General features: G+C 58.9%; 1 protein-coding gene across 4 annotated transcripts; it reads left to right on the top strand.

Moving 5' to 3' along the window:
* Positions 1-1,860: 1,860 nt before the first annotated feature.
* ARID5A (AT-rich interaction domain 5A) lies at positions 1,861-12,152 on the top strand. Of its 4 annotated transcripts, none has more exons than XM_037807321.1 (7): positions 1,861-1,915; positions 7,846-7,958; positions 9,184-9,298; positions 9,577-9,629; positions 10,079-10,176; positions 10,372-10,519; positions 10,705-12,152. In XM_037807321.1, the coding sequence occupies exons 1-7, from the start codon at positions 1,912-1,914 to the stop codon at positions 11,884-11,886; spliced, it is 1,713 nt and encodes a 570-aa protein (XP_037663249.1). In that variant the 5' UTR covers positions 1,861-1,911; the 3' UTR covers positions 11,887-12,152. The 4 variants fall into 4 exon arrangements, with proteins under 4 accessions (XP_037663249.1, XP_037663250.1, XP_037663251.1 ...); XM_037807322.1 differs by having other exon boundaries at positions 1,879-1,915; positions 7,846-8,685; XM_037807323.1 differs by lacking the exon at positions 1,861-1,915 and having other exon boundaries at positions 7,833-8,685.
* Positions 12,153-21,864: the final 9,712 nt, after the last annotated feature.

Below are 21,864 nucleotides of genomic sequence, written 5' to 3'. Positions count from 1 at the left end.
TGCAACTGCCGAGCCTGGGAACAGAGCTTCCCAGGCAGATACTGGCTATGCTGAGTGCACTGGATGGATTTATGGGTGTCGGAAGCAATGGTGTTGACTTGCTGTGTGACCTTGGGCAACTTGCTTAACCTCTCTGGGCCCAGCAGGTACAAGAATGAAGCTGGTCTGTGTTCTGACTTGAAAAGATCTCTGAGCTACCTTGTGGAGCAGAAGTTGCAGAATAGAACAATTAGAATTGTGTTGTTTATTTAAAAACACTCATAAGACAAAACTACACATTTTTCTACATCATGGATACACATTTATGCAACTGCACAGAGGAAGTTCTAGAAGACTTCACCCAATGTGATAATAGTCCTTGCCTCTGGGGCGGTGGATTTGGAGTGGTGTCAGAGGGGACTGATGTACCTGTAATGTCTTTATAGAAAAATGTTTATTTATTAGTGGTGGTTTTTTTTAATCGAGACACACTCGGCGACACTGAGACATTGAGGAGCTAGGCGACCCTCTTTCAGGCTGCTCTGAGATGTGTCTCTGCAGAACTAGGTCCTGTGGTTAGAGGTGCACGAAGAGGGTGGAGGCTCAGACAACGAAAGTGTTGATGCTTTTGGGGAAGGGAATGGGGATGTCTTCCTCAGCAGGAGCTATCGGCTGTTGTAAGTCACTTTCTGTTGCAAACAGTAGCCCCAGGAGGCGACTGGAGTGAGCCCACATTGTTACCGGTAGGCACAGCAGGTGCTGACTTGCCGCCTGGGCCCTGGGCGGCAGAATAAGCCAGTACCATGGTGGGATTTGTGGTTGCTTTGTAAGGTGGTGAGTGCCCCATTGGTGGAGGAGTTCAACCCAGGAGGGAGAGTCTGACCCGGAATGCAGCCCTGAGGGCAGCACCGAGGTACCTCGGGCACAGCGCTTGGCTCAATCCGTATAGGACAGATGGGGGCGGGGGTTAGATGCCCTTTAGGAATCCTGACACCGTCCCATCACAGCGTCAACGGGAGTGTCTGCTTCTTTGTGCAATGCCCCTCCAGTGCCCCCCCCCAATGACCCCTGCCCTGCCCTCTCTCTGCCCACCAGGGACAGTGGGCCCAGGACCAAGTGGTAAGAGGGTGTCAGCATCACCAAGTGGCAGCTTCGGCCAGTCTGCTTAGTGTCAGGGGGGACCACAAGGTGATGGGTGGGCAGCAGTGGTGGGCAGTGATGGAGGCAAGTGGGGCAGGGGTGGGGGGTCCCTGGGCGTGAGGGCAACTGGAGGATCTGGGTTTTCAGTCTGGGCCTGGCTCCTGGAGTCCAGGCCCGGCCCAGCTGCTCCTTGGACACCTTGGGGCCAGCCCCCCACCTCCTCAGCAGGGCTCCCCATCTGCCCCCTTAGGCTCTGCCCTCTGAGCTCAGCCTGTGGCCCCTGATTCCCACGAGGCGGTGGAGGGGATAAAGACGGAAGCGGTGCGTGGCTTCAGCTCGGGGGTCACTGCCAAGCGGCCTGCACCACCTGCCCTTCCACCTTGGGCGGGTGGGAGTCGGAAACGCCCACGACCACTTTTCAAGCCCCAGTCGGAAGCACCTTGCCCACCCCTCCCGCCCCAGTGCCCCGCCGGGGAGTGAGGGGGTTTCTTCCAAGGCTCCCGTTTTGTCTCTAGGGAAACGGAGGCCCTCGGTGCGCTCGTCGTCGGGCTCCGGGAGAGCGGAGGGGACGCACTACAACTCCCAGCGTTCCCGGGGCGCGAGGGGCGGCCCCCGGCCCGCGCGCCAGGTCCGGGCGCACCAACGGGAGCCCAGAGCGGGCCGGGGGCGGGCCGGGGGCGGGCCCTGCGGGGAGGCGGCCGGCACCGGCCAGTCGCGCCGGGAGCGCGGGGTCCGGGCGGCCGCGAGCGGCGGGCGGCCTCGGGGGCGGGCGCCGCGGGACCTCGCCGGGCCATGGGTAAGCGGCGTCCTCGCGGCCCGCGGGCAGGCCCCGCGCCCCGGCCGGGCCTGCGGAGGGACGGTCCCGGCGCCGCGGCGGCTGCCGCCCTCGTGGCCGGCGGGGCTGCCCGCGGGGCCGAGCGGGGCCGGGGCGGGCTCCGGGCGGGGGGCGGCGGGCAGCGAGGGGGGCCCGGGGCGCACGGGTCCCCTGCCCCGCGCGGGAGGCTCAGGCCGGGCGTCCGCGCGCGCTTCCGAAAAGGGAAAGAAGAGAAGTTGGGGCGGCGAGGGGCTTCCCGGGCGCTGATCTCGAAACTCTCTCCGCTGCGTCCCGAGCCCCGCGGCGCGGGCGGCCCACTTCCTGCCGCGGTTTCGGTCCCGCGCTGGCCTCAGCGACTTCGTTGTGACAGCTGTCGGCAGGCGCCCCCGGCTCCCCTCCGCGGGTTCTCAGAAACCCCCTCCGGGCGGCCGAGAAGGGGCAGCCGCGCCGTCGGGGCGCGCCGTTTCCTGACAGCGGCGCCGCGCGGGTTGCCAGGAAGTTTCTCGCTGCGCTCCGGAGACCCGGCGGTTCCCTGCTGTCCGGGCGCTCGCCGCGCGACCCCGACCCCGGCCCCGGCCCCCGGCAGGAGGGAAGCAGCTTCCCTCTTCACTCCCCGCCCCTTTCGGCTCTTTCCTCTTCTCTTCCCTCGGGTCTCCCGAAGGATTGGTGTGGGGGGAAGTTGGGGAGAGCGCAGGCCGCGAAGGTGCCGGGAGGGTGCCGGCGCCCCGTGGCGCCCGTGGGCGCGACCTCCCGGGGCCCAGGCTGCGGTGCGGAGGCGCCCCCCGGCCGGCGGCCCTTTGTTTGCGGGGCCGAGGAGCGGGCAGCGGCGCTTCTTGCCATGTTTGGGAACAGGCGCGGGTTAGGGCCGAGGACGGTGGGAGAGCCCGGCTGGGGGCCTGGCCCCAGGGGCGTTGCAGAGTCCAGATGGGGTCCTGGGACTTGGGGTGGCAGAGGTAGAAGGGACCTCCGAGAATCAGCCCCTCCGGCTTTGACTCACGGTGGGGAAGAGGAGGCTCAGAGCCAGCCCGGGCAGCCTCCAGGACCCCAGACTCCTGTTTCCTGCCGGGGACACTGGCCTGGGAGGGCCCACACCCCTCTACGGCGGAGCCCTGGGGCTTGGAGGGGCTCCTGGGGGAAGATGTGCAAAGAGCAAAAAGGCCAAGGAGGCCTGGAGCAGGGGTCAGCAGCCTGCCCGGGTCCACTCCGCCTCTCTTGTTGGATGTGTCCAGCTCCCCTGCTGCCTCAGCCTCCCTTCACCGTAGGTGCAGGGGGACCGTGCCTTCTCGGGACATGGGGCCGGCCCCTAGACAGGAGCTGTTACCCGTATCACCTTCTGGGGGGGGAGTGTATCACAGGGACTCTGGCTGGGAGGGACAGCGGGGCGTTCAGCCCTGTCCTGCGGAAGGTTCTCCAGAACTCCCAGCACTGGCTAGAGAGGGATGGGAGCCCCAGTGGGGCTTGGGGTGTGGCAGCCCCACCTCCAGCGTCCCCCCACCCCTCTTTCTGAACTCTCAGGGGCTGAGACTGGGCCCCAGCTGCTCTCCCAGGCCCTGCCCTCTACCCTAGCTGAGGCTCTGGCGGGAGCGGCGCCCCGAGCCCCGCGGGTCCCCCGTCCAGCAGTTCCGTCCTCGGGGCCGGTGCAAGCGAAACCCTTAGCAGGTCCCCGCCTCGCACGCGGACTCGCGCCAGGCCACCGGCTCCGGGCCGCGGAGGGCACTGGCCGCGTCAAAGGCGGCCTTTGTTTCGGCTCCGGCTGGAGCAGGGGAAACCTAAGCCAGCCACCTCGGGCCAGGGGAGGGGGCCGTGCCTGCCGGTTGCTATTGAGGCCGCGGTTACTGTTATTGTCATAATTGACGCAGTGTTCCCAGTGGGTGACTTTTCATGAAAGGAAGTGTCACTTCCTTCCCTTCACACCCAGGGTTAGTGGGGCGGAGCTGGGAGCCCTGGGCTGCCTTAGAGGGAGGCAGGCACCCGCAGGCCGTCAGCTCGGGGCCTGCTTCTAGCCGGTGCTCGGCACTGGCAGTCTGTGTGGCCTCGGACCAGCCACCGCCCCTCTCTGGGCAGTGGGGGTGCAGTGGGGTGCGAGCGGGACAGGAAGGTCTTCGGAACCCATGGGGGGCAGGGGAGTTGTGCTAACAGATGCTGGGCCGTGCTTGCAGGGGGCCTCGTTTCTGGCTTTGTCCTGCTCAGAACGTTGGGCCCCTCTTGTCCAGCACCCCCATGTTACAGAGGGGGAGACCGAGGGGCAGAGCCGGAGGTAAAGCCCTCGTCCCCTCCCCGTTCCAGCATAGCTTCTGGGGGAGGGGGTGAGCCGACCTCCCCACACCCGCCCCCCTGATCCTGAGGCGGGGGGTGGGGGTCTTTCGGACCCTCTTGCCCTGGGGCTTAGGGGGCAGCGGGTCTGCTCTGGTCCACTGGGGAACAGGGCTGCGTGTGGGGGCTGCAGGCCTGCTCCAGGAGAGCAGGGAGGCTTGTGCCTTCTGAGGGCAGATAAGGAACTCGGGGTCTCCCCGCTCCAGGGTTCGGGGCCCATCGGCCCTGCCACTAGTCAACTCTGGCCTTAGGCAAGTGTCTCCCCTCTGAGCCTCAGTGCTGCATCTGGCGGAGGCGGGAGGGACTAACTGAGGCCGAGCCGGGAGTGAGTTGGGGTGTGCGGCGTGGAAGGGGCGGAAGAGGAGGTCCTGAGAAGCAGCAGCAGGCTTCGGGGAGCATCCTCCGTTGCAGGGTGTGGCTGACGTGGACACCCCACCTGTGTGCCTTTAGGGCCTGGGGGTTACACTGGCCCCAGACCCACAGCACAGGAAGGGCCCAGAGCCCCCGCTGGCCCCTCTGCCTGCTGCCTGCACGGGGACCCCAGCCCTGTGGGCCTGGCCCCCCGCCTCCCTTTGTCTACTTCCTGGCACTGGCTGGTGGGGTGAAGTCCTCCGTGGGTCCAGAAGCTTCTTGTGACCCCCGTTATCCAGCTGCACAGAGCACAAGCCGGCCAGGGACGCACACAAGAGGGGATGCCCCGGCCTCCACGAGGGCCCTGTGGGGACACAGAGGGATCTGGGATTGGAGAGGAGGACACTTGACTGTGAAGCCTTTAGGGCTCCTCAAAGACCTTTCTAAATTTAAAAGCAATTCAGTCAAAACCCAAAGGTGTTTTTTGTTCATTTGTTTTTTTAAAAAAATGTTTTTTTAGGGAATGTGATACACTTATCTTCAAGTTCAGGTGGAAATATAAACCAGATCAGAAACTTCTTAAAGAAGCAGCACAAGGATGGGGGCTATCCCCCAAATAGACAGGATATTCATCCCAGGGACAGTCTCAAATGTGCTCATCAGAAGCATCTGGATTGTGCAAAAAGTAGAACTTCAAATCTTTGGGGGAGGGGAGCAGTTAATCAATAAGTGAATCATTCAAAATGTGATTAGATCCCCATCTCAGACCTGATCCCAGAATGGATTTCAGATTTGTTCAAAGTAAAGCAATGAAGCAGTAACCATCGCTGTCGTCACCATTTGCTTCCTGGATGAAACAAGCCCACGTCTGGATGACGCGCGACGTAGAGCAGAGGTTTTCCTTCCTTTATGAGATCCATCTCCTGTCGTGAATAAGGCGTCTGAGGCACCACGCGGGCAGGGGGTGAAAGCACGGCTTGTAGAAGTCACTTGGTGGCTGGTGGGCAGCACAAGGGCTCTTCTGCCCCTGAGGACCGGATGGGGCTGGGGACTGGGTGCCGGGCCCCCAGGCCCTGATGCGCCTGCAGAGCCGGGAGAAGCGCTTGACCCCAGCTGCTGGGTCAGGCCTGTGCCAGGAGCCCTGGGAGCTGGGCAGGCAGAAGGACTTGCCCGTCACCTGTGCAGCAGATAAACTTATTTCAAGGTTTCCGATGGAACCTTTCATTGCTGTTATCTTCACGAAGACTTACGTGGACCCCTCATCCGTAAATGATCAGGGACGGGGGTGAGGGCAGCCAGGACAGTGGGCTGCAGGAGGGAAGGGAGGCCTCGCCCCATCCCTCACCTCGGGCTGGGGAAGCAGGCCCAGGGCTGGGGGACAGAAGGCGCTGCCGGGACAGCAGGGTGAGCCTGGCTGGGGGGCCGGGGCCGGGGCCTGGCTGTGCCTGCAGGTAAGGAGAGCCTTTCCCGGGCTCCAGTCCCTTTCCAGGTCACCCGAGTGCCCGACTCCGGGAGATTTTTCCGAACGTGGCCCCAGGCAGGCCTGCACACTCCAGCCCAGAGCGGGAGGGCACTAGAGGTGATCAGCCCAGTGGCTGTCAGCCTGGCGGCCCTGGGATCCCTGGAGGAGCTTCAGACTCTGATGTGGGGACCCACCCAGGACGTGAGGTCAGATCCCCTGGGCGGCAGGGCCTGGCTCCCCCAGGAGACTCCCCTGTGCACCGAGTCCCACCACCTTTGTCTTCCGAAGCCCCGAGGGTAGTGGGTTTGTCGGAGGGCCTCGCTGAGAGGCTCTGGCCCCACTCAGGACAGACGGGCAGACGCCCTGGTGCCAAGGACCTGGGCAGGAGGGAGAGCCGGTGGGAGCAGGTGCTCCGGCGGCCCGGAAGCCTTCAGGAAGTCACCGATAATCAGCGAAGGACTCGAGAGTCATGATCTCCCATTTCACGGAGGGGAAGACCGAGGCAGAGTCGGACGAGGACCTGGTGGGAAAAGCATCAGTGTGGAGGGTCCGGGGTTAGAACCATGATTTCTGAAGCCTCGGGATCGGTTTCCCTCCTGTGCTCACCTGGACCCCCCTCGAGGCTTTGTGGACGTGGATGAGCCCAGCAGCCGGGTGGATGCCAGGCCAGGCTGGGGGACGGGGGCTCGAGAGGCCACCTCCGTCCTGCCTGCCGGGGAGAGAAGCTACTGACCTCTGCGGCTTCAGATGCGACCGCCCTGGGGACTAAACAGGAAAACGCCCGTGGAAGGGCCGGTCGCCGAGGCCCCGCTCCAAGGCGCGGCCCACACACAGTCAGCGGGGAGAGACGGGCCGAGGGCCCAGCGCCGCGCACCTCTGGGTGTCGGTGCGGGTTCATCATTCCCTCTGTCAGGGACGGGGGGAGTCTCGCAGGTTTCCCGTGGGAAGGGCTTCCTGAGTACAGAAAGTTCGCTTTAGAGCAACAAAGAGGAGAGCAGAAGAGGAGTTTTCTGAAGATGTGGGTTCCCAGCCTCGGCTCAGCACGGGGCCCTCGTGCCGGCGCCTTCCGAGCGTGTTTTCTGAGCAGCAGAGGTGCTGCATTTTTGCACCCGTCAGCACACGTGGGTCTCCTCTGGTTAGCTGGTGCCCGAGGCCCCACCTGCCATGCAGGGTAACTGCAGCTCACTCCTGTCCACCTGGCATGGCCCACAGCGGGCGGTTCGGTCGGGAGGGCAGTGGGAGAGGACAGAGCTGGGCCAGGCTGGGAAGGGCCTTGGGGTCCTCGGCCGGGTGAGGGGAGAACAAGGCCCTCGGGGAAGGCCAGCAGCTCCCCTCTCCCCTCGATGACCCCCCCCCAGGCGGGGCTTTGGGAGCCACATCATGGGGTCCCCAGCAGTCTCCCCAGTTAGGCCAAGCTGCCGTGGAAACTTCCTGCGAGAACTCGGGGCAGGTTTTGGAAACAGGATCTCCCCAAGCACCGTGGCCCCACCTCTGACTTGACCCCAAGGTGGCTGAGGGTTTTCTCCAAAAACGTGGGGAGAAAGGGGTGCACATGGAGCGCCTGGGGGCAGAGGGGGCCGGCTGGGGGGGCAGAGGAGGGAAAGTGGGGAGCAGGGTCTGCCTGGAGGCAGCCAGGGTCAGGTGGGCAGGGGTCTCCCCCCTTCCACCAGGCTGTTTCCCCGTGTGGTGGGCAGACCTGCCTCTGGCGCCCTCGCCAGGGGCCTCCCCCACACCCACTTCCCCAGGCCGCCTCTCACGTGCTCTCCCTCTGCCCCCTCCCCCGCAGCACCCCCTGTCGGTGGGAAAAGGAAACAGGAGGACAGGGACCCCCTGGACCCAGCAGCATCCCCTGAAGCCGACGGCGAGCCGAGCGGGAACCAGAGCCCCGTCCTGCTGGAGGTGAGCTGGGCAGCCCCCGGGCTCCTCTCCACGCCCCCCAGCCCAGGCTCAGCCTCCCAGTGATGGTGGGGAATCTCCGAGCTCTCGGAAGGCGGAAACGCAGAGGTCCAGCCAGGAGAGGGGCCCGGCCGGCCACGCGGGACAGGGCCCGTCGCCCATGGCAGCGGGTTCCAGGCTTATTTTTAGTATTGTTAGCAGCGGAGCCTTTTTCCAAGGAAGATTTTCATGGTCGCCTTGGCCCAGATCTACAGAACAGGCGCAAACACTGTCTGTGGGGCTCGGCTCCGTTTCCACCCGTCCGCTCACATGCCTGTCGCCGCCACGCGCGGTCGCTCGGTGAGACCCCGAGGCCCTGCCCGTGAGCGCAGAGTTGGAAACGGGGACTGCGGGTGACATTTGCGGAGCTCTGTCGGCCTTAGGATCCGGTTCCTTTCAGCCATTTGCTTCGTGGCACGATCTGCAGTCAAAACCCAGAGTCATGGAGAAAAGCAGCTGTGAATGGTGCCGGTTTTCCCCGGTTGGCCTGGACTTCACCGAGGAGGCCCGGGAGAGCCGGTTCGGTGGGGTGAGGTGTGGAGGGAGACCCGTCTCAAGTTCAAGTTTCCCGTGTAACACGTACATTTGCGTGCTGCTTATAAGCACAGCACATCGAACAGCTAAAAATGCCATCCTGGCGCTTGAGTCACGCATCTTCAGTACACATGGTGGCACCGTTCTCTGCTGAGAGGTGGGTTTACCTCCTCCTGGTGTCGGGGCCCCTCCAGCCAGGCCGGGGCGCTGTCTGCTCTCCGGTAGGAGCCTGCCTTGGCCAGGATGGCGTCCCTGGGCCTCCAGTCCCAGCCCACCCGTTCCTCCGCCCCGAGACCCCAGGGCAGCTTTCGCCTCCCTGAACTTGGCACCGCAGGCCGGCCAGTCAGAGGCCCGGTGGACGCAGGCCCGGTAGGGCCAGGGAGCTCTGCACAGCTTCACCTTCGTCCTTTCTGCTTATAGGGTGGGGCTGGGCCGCTCCAGGAACTCAGGGTCTGGCAGAAGAGCTCAGACATAAAACAGATCGAGAGCGAGAGGCGCGGAGGGGTAGGGGCTGCTGATGGCTTCTCCGGGGCCGGCTCCTCTGGGCGGCCAGGCCTCTGGGGGGTCCTTGGCACTGCGAGCTGGCAACTGTGCCTTTCTGACCGCAGCCCGGGCCCGCTGGGGGCCCCTCCCAATGCCGTGGTTCTCTCCCCAGGACCCCCCCGAGGGCGAGCGGGAGGAGGAGCAGGCCTTCCTGGTCAGCCTCTACAAGTTCATGAAGGAGCGACACACGCCCATCGAGAGGGTGCCCCACCTCGGCTTCAAGCAGAGTGCGTCCCTGGGCAGAGGCGGGGCGGGGGGCCCGGCAGGGAGCCCCAGGGCCCTGCCAGCCCTTAGGGGTTGCAGACATGGCTCCCTGGACCAGCCTGGGGTTGGGTCTGGGCAGAGCCGGATTTCCAGCCTTGGCCGTCCCGGGCATGGCCTGCTCCCCGCAGCGGTGCCTGGGTGTGTACCCAGGTGGGTGCCAGCCCCCCATGCTGCCTGCGGGGCTGGGGCACCGGGCACTTCCTGCAGAGCCTGACAGCCAGTCCTGCTCTCTTTTTCCCAGTTAACCTGTGGAAGATTTACAAGGCGGTGGAGAAACTGGGGGCCTATGAGCTGGTAAGGAAGGCGCCTCCGAGCCCGCACCCGGCATCTCCCCGGCTCTGGGCTGCCGGAGGGGCTGGGGGGGCCTGCCCTGCAGGGCTGGGGGAGCCGAGGCTTGCCCTCCGTGCCTCCGTGTGGCCCTGAGCTCACAGCCCCAGCCCTGCCAGGCCCCAGCTCTCCTGCGTGCTGGGGGAAGGCATGGCACCCACCCTGCCCGCGGGCACTCCTTTGCTCCAGCAGGTTTTCCTCCTTCCCTCCGCCTTTGCTCCTCCCCATGCCCAGGAAGCTGCTGGGCCGGCAGCCCCGTGCCCCCTCAGAGGGGAGAGCCGGCCGCCTGCCAGGCGGGCCCACCCCCGGCCTCCAGCTGCTGGGGGAGCAGCTGCGAGAGCTCTGGTGTCCTGTCCCCTCCCGTCCCCTGGGGCCTGCAGTGGGGGGGACGCAGCTCTCACGGGGGCCGCCTGCAGGTGACCGGCCGCCGCCTCTGGAAGAGCGTGTACGACGAGCTGGGGGGCAGCCCGGGCAGCACCAGTGCGGCCACCTGCACGCGCCGCCACTACGAGAGGTACGGCGGCTCCTGGGCAACTTGCCCAGGCTCAGCAGAGCCGAGGGGGCCCGAGGGGGGCACCCAGGAGACACCAGCCTGTCCAGGAGGAGGGAGGCCGGTGTGCGTCCACGGGGCCCTGCTGGGTGAGGTGGAAGGGGAGCCCGGGGGGCCCGGCCCAGCAGCCCTCAGGGTGGATGTGCCGCCCCTCGCCAGGCTGGTCCTCCCATACGTGCGGCACCTGAAGGGGGAGGACGACAAGCCGCTGCCCCCCTGCAAGCCCAGGAAGCAGTACAAGATGGCCAAGGAGCCGCGGGGGGACGACGGGGCCACCGAGGGGCCGAAGATGGCCAAGGAGGACCAGGTGAGTGCTGAGCCCAGGCCACTGTGCCCTGCGTCTCGCAGCGCCCTCTGCCTGGCACGCCCAGCGCCCACTGGAGGCCTCTGCTGGCGGCTGTGCCTCTGAAGGTCGCCTGCACCCTGCTGCTGCCCGTTCCCAGAGCACGATGCCCGGCGTGCCCCCATGAGGCGTGGCCTCCTTCCTTCTAGACGCTGCCAGGGAGGACCAAAGCAGAAGCCGCCGACCCCGCTCGGGCCCTCCGCCAGGAGACCCCAAGGACCAGCAGTGAGCAGCTACGCCCGGACGCCGGGCCTGCTCTGCCCGTGGTGGGGGCTGGCGGCTGCCCCGAGCCCTACACACGCCTGCTGTCCAGCTTCTACGGCACAGGGGCGCACGGTGTCATGTCTCCGCTGGCCAAGAAGAAGCTTCTGGCCCAGGCAAGCCAGGCCGAGGCCTTGCAGTGCCCGGAGGGCAGGGAGCCCCACGGCTCCCCAGGTACTCGTCCCTCGGAGCGTCCCCAAAGCCCAGGAGGGCCGGCCGAGCACGGTGGGCCCCGAAGGACACCCCCAGAGGCATCACAGGGCCCCGGGGGCAGCCCGGGGGAGGAGGCCCAGGCAGGCCCCTGCCCGCCAGCCCCCGTCTTCACGGGCTGCTTCCACACCTGCCCCACTGAGGTGCTGAAGCCCATCACCAAGCACCCCCGGGACTTCTTCCCCAGCCTGAAAGATGGGGTGCTGCTGGGGCCCTCCAGCAGGGAAGAGGGACCGCTGGCCAGAGGGCCCCCGCGGGTGTGGGGCGGGGATGCCAGCCGCCCCTCCGCTTTCCGCCGAGGTGGCTCCAGGACAGGCGGCCCCTACCCCAGGCCCAAAGCCTGCTGGGTGGCCCCCATGGCCCAGGCCTCTGCCGACAGCCCCGCGCCCCCAGCCCCCTGCCCCAGCGGCTCAGGCCTCGGGGGCAAGCGCAGCCTGGAGGAGGAGGGCCTGGCGCATGGGGGCAAGAAACTGCGGGCCGTGTCCCCCTTCCACAAGGAGCCCGGGGCCAAGCTCGCAGGGCCCGGCCTGGCTGCCTCCTGCCTGCTGGGCCCAGCCCTGGCGCCCGCCCCCCCGGTGGCCTACCGGGGCGCCATGCTGCGCTGCCCTCTCAACTTCGCCCCTGACCCCCTGAAGGGCCAGGCTGCACTCCCTCTCGGCCCGCTGGTGATCCCAGCCTTTCCGGCCCACGTTCTGGCTGCCACGGGACCCTCGCCCGTGTCTGCTGGCCTGGTGCCCTTCCCGCCAGTGCCCCTCGACAGCGCTCTCCGCCACAGACTTGGCCCCACCACGGCCTGGCACCTGCCCCCAGCCACGGCCTACATGGCACCTCACTTCTTCCACCTCAACACCAGGCTGTAGGCCCAAGCCGGGCGCTGGGCTGGGAGGGTGCGACACCGCCCCGAGGAACGGGGAGCTCCTGGGGCTCAGGCTGTGCCCTGCACTGGAACATGCTCTGGCACCGGGGACCCAGCCTTGGCCAGGCCTGGGGAGGAGGTGGTCCAGGGCTGGGGGTTCCCAGCTGGAGCCCAGAGCCGAGGCCAGGAGCAGGGTGAGCACTGAGGAGCCAGCAGCAGCTCAGGCCTTCCTTGTCCACCAGAAACCCAATAAAGAGCCGCCAGTGTGAACCGGCCCTGGGGTGCTCGTGGGCTGGGCCCTCGCGGGGGTGGCGCTCGTGGGCAGGTCCCGCTGCTGCACAGTGGGGCCCCAGGCAGACCCCCAGCCTGTGCTCTCTCTCGGTCACGGTGCGCGTGGCATGGCCGGGGCAGCTGGGGCGGCTCTGGACTCAACCGTGACTCAGGCTCTGATTTAAGTCGGGCAGGGGGCCTGCCCGGGCCGCCCTGGGTGGGGGACACAGCCTCATGGGCCCCCGTGCCCTGGCCCCAGTGCCCGGCCTTCCAGGGGGGCCCAAGGTGGCCACCCCTGCTGGGCTGAAGTGGGGGCACCCAGAGGAGGAAAGGTGGCTGCTGCCTCTCAGGCCAGGTGGGGTTTGGCTGTGCTTGCTCCAGGGGCTCATGCTAAGGCACTGCAGCCCACCCTCTCCTGCCAGGGGTCCCCGGGGGGGAGCATGTGGCTTCGGGGGGTGGGGGGGTGCAGTGGCTAGCAAGGCCCCAAGGTGGGGGCAGGTAAGGGCAACCAGGGGCAAGGCCTGTGAGCTGGGCAGAGGCAGAGCCCAAGCCTGAGATGTGGTGGAACCTTCTGGGCCATATAGCAGAGGCACTTGTACTCCACAAGAGGAGGGCAAGGGGGGGCGTAAAGACTTCTGGGCAGCGCCATCTCCCACCTGGGGACCCCATCAGCTGCACGGCTGTGGTCTTGGAGTTGAGGAGAGCTGGGTCCCTGGGAAGGAGCTTCACCAGGGGCAGCGGAGGGAGCTGCCGTGGAGGCTGCGGAGGGGCTGGGGCAGGCGGGCAGCAGAGGTTGGGTCCTGGGGGCCCAGGGAATGGGAAGATAAGGGGGGCTGAAATGGAGGTAAAGGAGGGGTGCAGCTGTGATCCTTGTTGGAGAGGAGGCCAAAGAACAGAGGCCCGGACTCGGGCGACCCGAACCCCCCATGAAACGGGGCAGCAGCGGGGCGGAGAGTGGGCCGGGCCAGGGCTCAGAGCTGCGGCTGCGGGTGGGGCCTGAAGATGCGCTCGCTGTGACCCGTGCAACAGCTGTGGGTGTCTCCAGTTGTCAGCATTTCAAAATCGGGAGGTTTCACGTAAAATCTGGGTATCAGGCTCCTCTCAAACTCAGACCCCTTCCCGGCACTGAGTGCTGGGCCAGCCCTGTGCCCGCAGGCCTGGACACCCACCATCCAGGGGCGCTCTGTGCTCGGACCCCCTCCCCAGAGCAGGTGTCAGCCTGGCCCAGGCCGGTTCCGCCATCACCTCCACTTCCTCAGCTGCAGGAAGACGTGATTTCAGGGGTCACGGGGCTTGGTGGGCGCTCCAGGCTGAGGTCTGGGCCATGGCTCCACTGCTGCCACAGCCCGCCTGTCTCTGGTCCAGTCCCTGTGGCCTCTGGGTCCTGTCTGGGTCTGGTCAGAAGGGCAAAGGGCCTCACCCCAGGGGCGGCTCCGAGGGGCAGGGGTTGCCACGCCCTGGGTGGGCTCAGGGCCCTGCACATTGGAACGTCGGCGAAGACGTGGGGACGGGAGGGAGGCTCCCGGCCCGCCCGCCATCTCTGTGTCTGCCTGGGGACGGCCGTCCAACAGACGTGGCCTCCCTGCCAACCCCAGCCTTCTGCACGAGCCAGGCCAGACTGCCTCACCACCCACGTCCCCACACCCGGCCGTCCGAGCTCCTTGCTGCAGAGGGAGGATGGCGGTGGTTCTCCGTCACCCGTCACGAGGCGTGGGCTGGCGAGCTGCGTGGTGCTCCAAAGCAGCCGCCCAACCACAGCGGCACTGATGTCTGCGTGATGAACGTCCATCAAAAGAATGCCGTTTTGGGGGAGACAGTGAAAACTGGCAAACGTGACACTATTGGCAGCTAACATCCTCCAGGTCCTAACTCTGTCCCAGGCTCTGGGCTACCTGGTCCCAGGAGCTAGTGTCTCTTACGACCGCCTCGCAGGACAGTTCTACACTGAAACCGTGAATAGGACCATGAAGCAAATGGGGAAATTTTTGTTGACAGTGAGTGGAAAAGATTGTATATATATCTCACAAATGCTTTCACTGTTCTTTTTAAAGTGGGTATTTAGTAGCTGTCTGAATGCAAGCAACAGGAACCACCCAAGCAATTTAAGCCAGAAAAATAGGAGCGCTCATGGAGAAGAGGGGGGGCGGCTCAGGGCTCCGCAGGACGGGAGAACCAGGCCAGATGCGTGCCTGGGGACCTGGGGTGGCCATCGGGGTTGGCCGGCCCCACCCCTGCCACACGGCCCCAGAGCGCGACCAAGGCTGGTAAGGGGCACCCCCAGCTACCCGTCTAACCCCTTTCGTCCTTCCTAACAAAATCCCAGCAGGATGGCATGTGACGTTGAAGCCGGCCATAGCAATTCTACTCTCCACTTCCCCCTTGACAGTCAGTGACAGTTCTGGAAAACGAGATCTCAGGGAAATCTGCTGGGAAGGGCTTCTGGAAAAGCTCTGCTTTCCCCTCTCCCCCTTTTCTTGAGCACACACACCCCTATTCCTGGGGACGCTGTTGGGGACCATAAACAAAAGGACTGTGTAGACTTTGGTTCTGGCACTGCCGAGCTGCTGGGTCCAGACGGACTGTTATGAATCGTTAGGTTCTGGTCCCGGAGGCTGAACACATCCCTAAGCGAGGCAGCCAGCACGGGGGCAACGTGATGAATGGAGGAGGAGTTCCCCACAGGAAGAGCAGAATGTTGTCGCCAGAAGGAGGAATGGGTACTGGGCAGGCAAAAAACAACAGGGTTCCACTATCGTCCACCCCTCGGCGGATCACTCGCCACACACGCTCTGCTGCTCGGTTTAAAACACAACACCGTTCTCAGATAACTGACCTCATCGCTCCCTTCCTGACCCAAAGGCACATCTGGCTATTGCTTTGAGGAATGAGGGATGCTCATCCCTCCTCTAATTCTGTCTCTGTAATGCAACTGCAGCACCAGACAGAAACTCGGACACACACTCTCTCCCCAGCGGTGGAGGGAAACAGCAGGAAAGAAGGCAGCGAGGGCAGAGGTCAGTCGTTCTTTCCGCCCTTGGTCAGGAAACGTGGGCTGGCCTTCCCTCCCCACCACTCCCGGCCATGATCCCGCCTTTGGCCAGCCCCACGGCTGGCCCGGGGGGTCCCTGAGCTCCTGGGGGCCTGGCTGCGGTTTTTGTCCTCTGTAACTCACTGTCATCGTTCTGGGTGGTAATTCACACCCCAGGTTACTTCTCGGTCCCAATGTGAGCGGCCACCTGACCTCCTCTTCACCAAGGAAGTCAACCCCCCCCACCAGCATGCGGCCCTCAAGGAACACGATCCAGGCGTCCAGGCGGCAGGCCCAGCTTCTCCTGCAGCACACACCAAACCTTAAAACCAGCAGAACTCTCTCAGGTACAGGAACCAGAAGTACGGCAATGGTGTCGTGTTGGGTGTGCAAGCCCCCCACCCCGCCATGTCGACGCCAGCAGGCACACCTGCTCACTGCGCAGGCAGACTGGCAAGGGAGTGTGTGGGTTCACCGAGACATACACATGGACACACACACGCATGTCCCGGCACCGATGCAGGAACGGGGCATGTCCTGCGTCCTGGCAAGGCCCACACAGCGGCCTTCTCCTGGGCAGAAACGCCACAGAGGACAGATTGACCACGCTGGGCCCAAGACCATTCTCCCCGGGAGCCCCGTGTGTGGGAAACACAGCGCGGGATGTCTTCAAGGGCCCCCTCAGCTGTCGCTGGTTGTTTTGCCCCCTGTTCTTGGCCCCAGGTGTCTGTGTCACAAAGGCTGAGAAAAAACAGCCCTTAGATGCCAGCTGCCCTGGCCTCTAGAATCTTCCTCTTTCAACAGGTAATTGTAACCCACCTTTAGTTACCATAATTACTTTATAGCAGGGCATACTGCATTTCATTTCATATTATATAGTTAGGCTATTTCTTTTTTTTTCTTTACTACTTGCTTTCCAAGAGATATATCAAGTTTTCTTCCGATGGTTTAAAGGTTTTACATTTCATTTTTCTTCTTGAGGTAGTGCTCATGCTCATACATCCTCATCAGCTCCTTAAATTTATCACTATCTCCCACAAACTGAAAAATGCCTCAGCCTGCTGAACGTTTCCTTTCGTCTCTCCCGCCCACACCCAATCATCCTGATATCACCTAGAATTTTAGTTCTACATGGACACACTGTCCATTTCCTTCGGGCCTAATCTTTTTCTTCACTTTGAAGATGACAATAAACTTCAGAAAGGTGCTCCATCGTCCTCATGCCTTCACCTGGATTTGCTTCAGAACACTTCTGTAGGTCTTTGTGCGTAAGCCTTCTGAGCCTGCATGCTTTTAACACGCCCTCGTGTTTAAATTCTATGCCCAGAGTCCCTTTCCTTCAACACAGTAAAAACATTATTTCTGTGACTTCTTGAATCATACCAAGAACCAGGAAAATCTCAGCTTGAATGAGAAAAGACAATCAGATGCCAACACAGAGATGACACAGATGCTAGAATTATCTGATGAGGACTTCAAAGCAGCCATCATAGAAATTCTTCAACAAGTAATTTCAAACATGCTTGAAACATACAAAAATACAAAAATTCTCATTTTTAGAAGACATAAAGAATAAAACAGTGATTTTAGAAATGAAAAAGATAGTAACTGAAACGAAAAACTCAATGGATGGGCTCAAGAGCAGAATGGAGAGGACAGCAAAGAATTAGAGAACTTGAAGACAGAAAAAACGAAATTACCCAAGCTCAAAAATAGTTTTGGTGGGAAAAAAGAACACAACCTTAGGGATCTAAAGCTCTAACATTCATGTCACTGGGGCCCTAGAGGAGAGAAAAAATAAAGAGAGGCTGAAAAAGTATTCAAAGAAATAATGGCTAAAAATTTCTCAAAACTGGCAAAAGACAAAGTCTACAGATTCAAGAAGCTGAGCAAACCCCAAACAAGATAAACTCAAAGAAATCCATGCCAAGTCACGTGACAGTAAAATCTGAAAACTAAAGGCAAAGAAAAAATCTTGAAAGCAGTGAGAGAGAGACACCACCTCACCTATGGGAAAACAACTTGAATGACAGTGTATTTCAAATCAGAAACCACAGAGACCAGGAGAAACTGGCACGTGTGTCAAGTGCTGCAAGAAGGGCCAACCCGAAATTCTATATGCAGGGAAAATACCCTCCAGTAATGAAGGGGAAATTAAGATATTCTCAGACAAAGGAAAATTGAAAGAATTTCTTACCAGCAGACCAGCTGTAAAAGAATGGATAACCAAAAAGGAAATGATAAAAGAAGGACCCTCAGAACATCAAAAAGGTATAAAGAAGAGAGCAGGAGTCAAAGAATGGATAAATACAACAAGCTTTCCTTCTTCTCTTGACTAAAATATGTTCAAAGATTGAAGCAGAACTTAAAATACTGTCTTACATGGTTCTCAACGTATATAGACAATTATAATGGGGAAGGTAAAAAGACGTAAAGAGAGGTAAGGTTTCTCCAAGTGTCATTCAAACTGAGAAAACGCCCACATCAGTGGACTGTCATAAGCTAGGCACATGTAACGTAACACTGAGAGCAACTGCTAAAAAAGCCATACAAGGAGATACACTTGGAAATAGATAAATCAAAGTGGTATTCTAAAAAAAGTTCAAATCACCCATTTGAAGGCAGGAAAACAAAACAGAAATAAACAGGAGGAAGAACAACAAAGTTATACGGAAGACTTAGGACCTAACATATCTGTAATTACATTAAATGACCTAAAAACACCAATTAAAAGACAGGGATTAGCAGAGAGAATTTTAAAAAATGCCCTAATTATATGCTGTCTATCAGAAACTCAATTCAAATATAAATATGTAGATAGATGGAAAGTAAAAGAATAAAAAGACTATACCATACAAATACTAATTGAAAAAAAGGGGCGGAGTTGTTTGGTACATACAGCGTGTTTGTTCCTTTTGATGAGGAAAACATGTAGCAAGAACCACACGTGCTCCCGCTGGATGACAGTTTCTGGCAGAACACCGAGCAGCAAGGGAAAGAAGAGGCTGCCCTCGGCGTGACGAGCCCACCGGCACTGAAGTGTGTCTGCGTGTGTTCAGATTCACGGGAGAAAGCCTGACTGTGCCTACGTTCTGCAGGCTGTAAAACAAGCTCCACAATGAATGCTGTTATTACTGTGTGTAACAAGAGGAAAACACCACTGCAGAAATGAATGACGACTTTTATTTTATTTTTTTTTAATCATCATTTTATTGAGATATATTCACATACCATGCAGTCATACAAAACAAATCGTACTTTCGATTGTTTACAGTACCATTACATAGTTGTACATTTCATCACCTAAATCAATCCCTGACACCTTCATTAGCGCACACACAAAAATAACAAGAATAATAATTAGAGTGAAAAAGAGCAATTGAAGTAAAAAAGAACACTGGGTACCTTTGTCTGTTTGTTTCCTTCCCCTACTTTTCTACACATCCATCCATAAACTAGACAAAGTGGAGTGTGGTCCTTATGGCTTTCCCAATCCCATTGTCACCCCTCATAAGCTACATTTTTATACAACTGTCTTCGAGATTCATGGGTTCTGGGTTGTAGTTTGATAGTTTCAGGTATCCACCACCAGCTACCCCAATTCTTTAGAACCTAAAAAGGGTTGGAATGACGACTTTTAAAATGTCGTTTTCAACACTTAAGAATCTATCAAGGTAAAGAAGGCAATATCTTTTTTACTTAAAAATTTCCAAAATTGACAAACACTCCACACTCACCAAGAACAACTTCCCTCACACTCTGCCAGTAGCCCCTTGTGACCTCTGACCTTCTTAAAGTAGGCAATTTTAGCAAATAAAAAATTACGTCATGTATGCAGATTTGATGATTAGTTATAGCTGGAGAATAAGCTGATTGGGATTGTCTTTATTTCAAGTAGAAGGTTTTATTTATTAACCACTTAAAAGTGGTTAATAAATGATCTTCAGGAATTCATGCCAAATTACTTTTGATACAATATTAAGCTACAAAAATAAGAACCTAGGAAAAGATAAACCAGATGATGGGTAAAATGAAATAAAGGAGAAACTCATCTGCTTGCTGCCCATGAGTAGCCACATAACCTAGCCAAATCCACATGCCACGGCACCGGACATCCGAGCCGGGATAGGAATGAAGGGGACGACATCACTGGTGAATCTGCCATAGGGACGTTACATTATGATAAAAGGGTTAATCCATCAAAAACACATGGCAGAGTTCCAGGAAGACAGCACAGTGGGTGAAGCAGAACCAGCTTCTCCTCCGTGAAAGAAATTAGAGAGGGGCCGGAGGACGCCAGGACCACAGTTTCAGGGTGTGATCAGTCATAGAGGGTCTCCCACAGCACATGCAGGAGACGTGGACAAAAATGCGAGAGATGGTGGAGATGGTGCCACGAGGGACAGGGTGAGTTTGTTCTCATGGAGATGGCCTCCCGGCCGGAGCAGCAACACAACCTCCTGGCGAGGGAGTGAGCAACGGCTCTCCGCTCCCCTACACCCACCTTCACCGGTGGCTGCTGGGGGCTGATCCTCCATAGCCAGACAGCCGGGAGCTCCTGTGAGAGAACCTGGGAGGCAGCGTTTGCTCTCCACCCGTGGAAGTCCGGGAGCTACACCGGTGAGAGGGGAGCAAAGGAGAGGAAAGGAGAGGGCAGATACCAGTGCATCAGGAGCCCCTCCCACACCCCAGAGGCTCAAGGGCGCATGGCAGGCAGGGAGCGGGTCGCGTTTTAACTGGAGGGTGCCCTTGAGCAGACTCCCTGCCTAACTGCTCAGGGCCCACGTCGCAGCCCCAGGGCAGGCAGTCCCCTGTGCACATGGAGATCCGGTGCACTGATTGGTTCCCCACCAAGTTTGGACTCTTCCCAGGGCCCAGGAGAAGTCTGGCTTTGACAGTGCCACCGGATGGTAGGTTAGGGAACTGCACTCTAGCAAGCTGTTGCTTTCCCAAATTGTATGTAAAGGCTGAAAGAATCCTGCATTTCCCAAAATAACTTTATCAAGACAAGCAAATGCCCCAAAGCAAACAGAAAATCACAAAGTACTTGAAGAATCAAGAAGATATGGACAAGCCTAATGAACATACTAGAAACCAGAAGAAACACAAAATTTGGAGTAATTAAAGAAGTGCACAGAAATCTCCAAAACAACTTCAATGAAATGGCTAAAAACATAATGGAAATCAAGAAGACTCTAGAAGAGCATGAAGAAGAATATGAAAGAGTAAATTTTAAAGTAGCAGATCTTACAGAAATAAAAGACACTGTGGATCAAATTAAAAATATACTAGAGATTTGAAGACGCAGAAGAAAATATACTAGAGATTTGAAGAGGCAGAAGGAAGAATAGGTGAACTAGAAGACAGATCAATTGAATGCAAATGCACAAAAGGACAAATGGTGAAAAAAATCGAAAAATTTGAAATGGAACTCAAAGAAATGATGGACAACATGAAGCGACTAAACAGAAGAATCACTGGTGTCCCAGAAGGAGAAGAAAAGGGTAAAGGGCTAGGAAGAGTTTCAAGACATAGTTGGGGAAAACTTCCCAAACCGTCTAAACTATATAAACATGTAAATCAGTTGCCTAATGAACTCTAAATAGAATAAATCCAAATAAACTCACTCTGAGATATATACTGATCAGATTGTCAAATGCTGAAGAGAAGGAGAAAGTTCTGAAAGCAGCAAGAGAAAAGTGATTTACCACATACAAGGGAAACAACATAAGACTAAGTAGTGACTATTCAGCAGGCACCATGGAGGTAAGAAGGCAGTGGTATGACATATTTCAGATTCTGAAAAAGAAAACTTGCCAGCCAAGAATTCTTTATCCAGCAAAGCTCTCCTTCAAAATTGAAGGAGAGAGATCGGGAAGAAGATGGCGGCATAGAGAGGAGTGGAAGCTAGTTTGCCCCCTGGAACAACTAATAAACAACCAGGAACAACTAGTAAATAATCTGGAATAACTGTGGGGGGACAAACGTGACAGTCCACTCATCAAACAACAACTTGAATTGGGAGGAATGCCTGAGATCACAGCATAAAAATCTGTAAGTAAAAGCTGTGTATCCAAGCCGGGACCCCCCTCCCCCCATGGCCCAAACTGCAAAGCCTTGTGGTGCTAGAGACCAGCTCTCTCTGAGCAAGTGAATATAGCTCAGCTGAGCTCCGACTGGGGTTTTGATTAACAAACATGGACTGCTCAACACAAGCTACAAATCCCCAACAAGCAGACAGAGGCTTTGGGTGATGACTGACAGTGGAGAGCCGGAGGGGCGCCACAGACTAGCCCTGAAGGGAAATTTCTGTCCCTTTTTCGGCTCAGTGGAGAAAGCCTAAGCCATTTTCAGTTCCCAGTGCTCTGACCCAGAGGAGGAGGAGACAGCACAGGCTGAGAGACTATTTAAATGCTAATGACCTCTTCCCAGGGGGTGCATATTCCCTAAGAGGAAGAAGGTGGTGCCAAGCTCTACTACCTGCCTTCCATTCAGAACCAGACCCCAGAGCCTGGGGGAAAACAGCCACAGGCCACACCTCCTAACACCAGTTGGGAGCTACATGCTGACAGGTGCCACCTGCTGGGTAAAAAAGCACAGCGACTTGAGGCCTCACAGGGTGTACCAATCTTCTAAGACACACCTTCAGGGAAACCAGATACTATTCCCTCCTTCCAAGACCTG

This window comes from Choloepus didactylus, chromosome 17, assembly GCF_015220235.1.
Source record: "Choloepus didactylus isolate mChoDid1 chromosome 17, mChoDid1.pri, whole genome shotgun sequence".
Classification (NCBI taxonomy): Eukaryota; Metazoa; Chordata; class Mammalia; order Pilosa; family Megalonychidae; genus Choloepus; species Choloepus didactylus.
The sequence above is the reverse complement of the archived record's forward strand: the minus strand, read 5'-3'. Positions and strand labels throughout refer to the sequence as shown.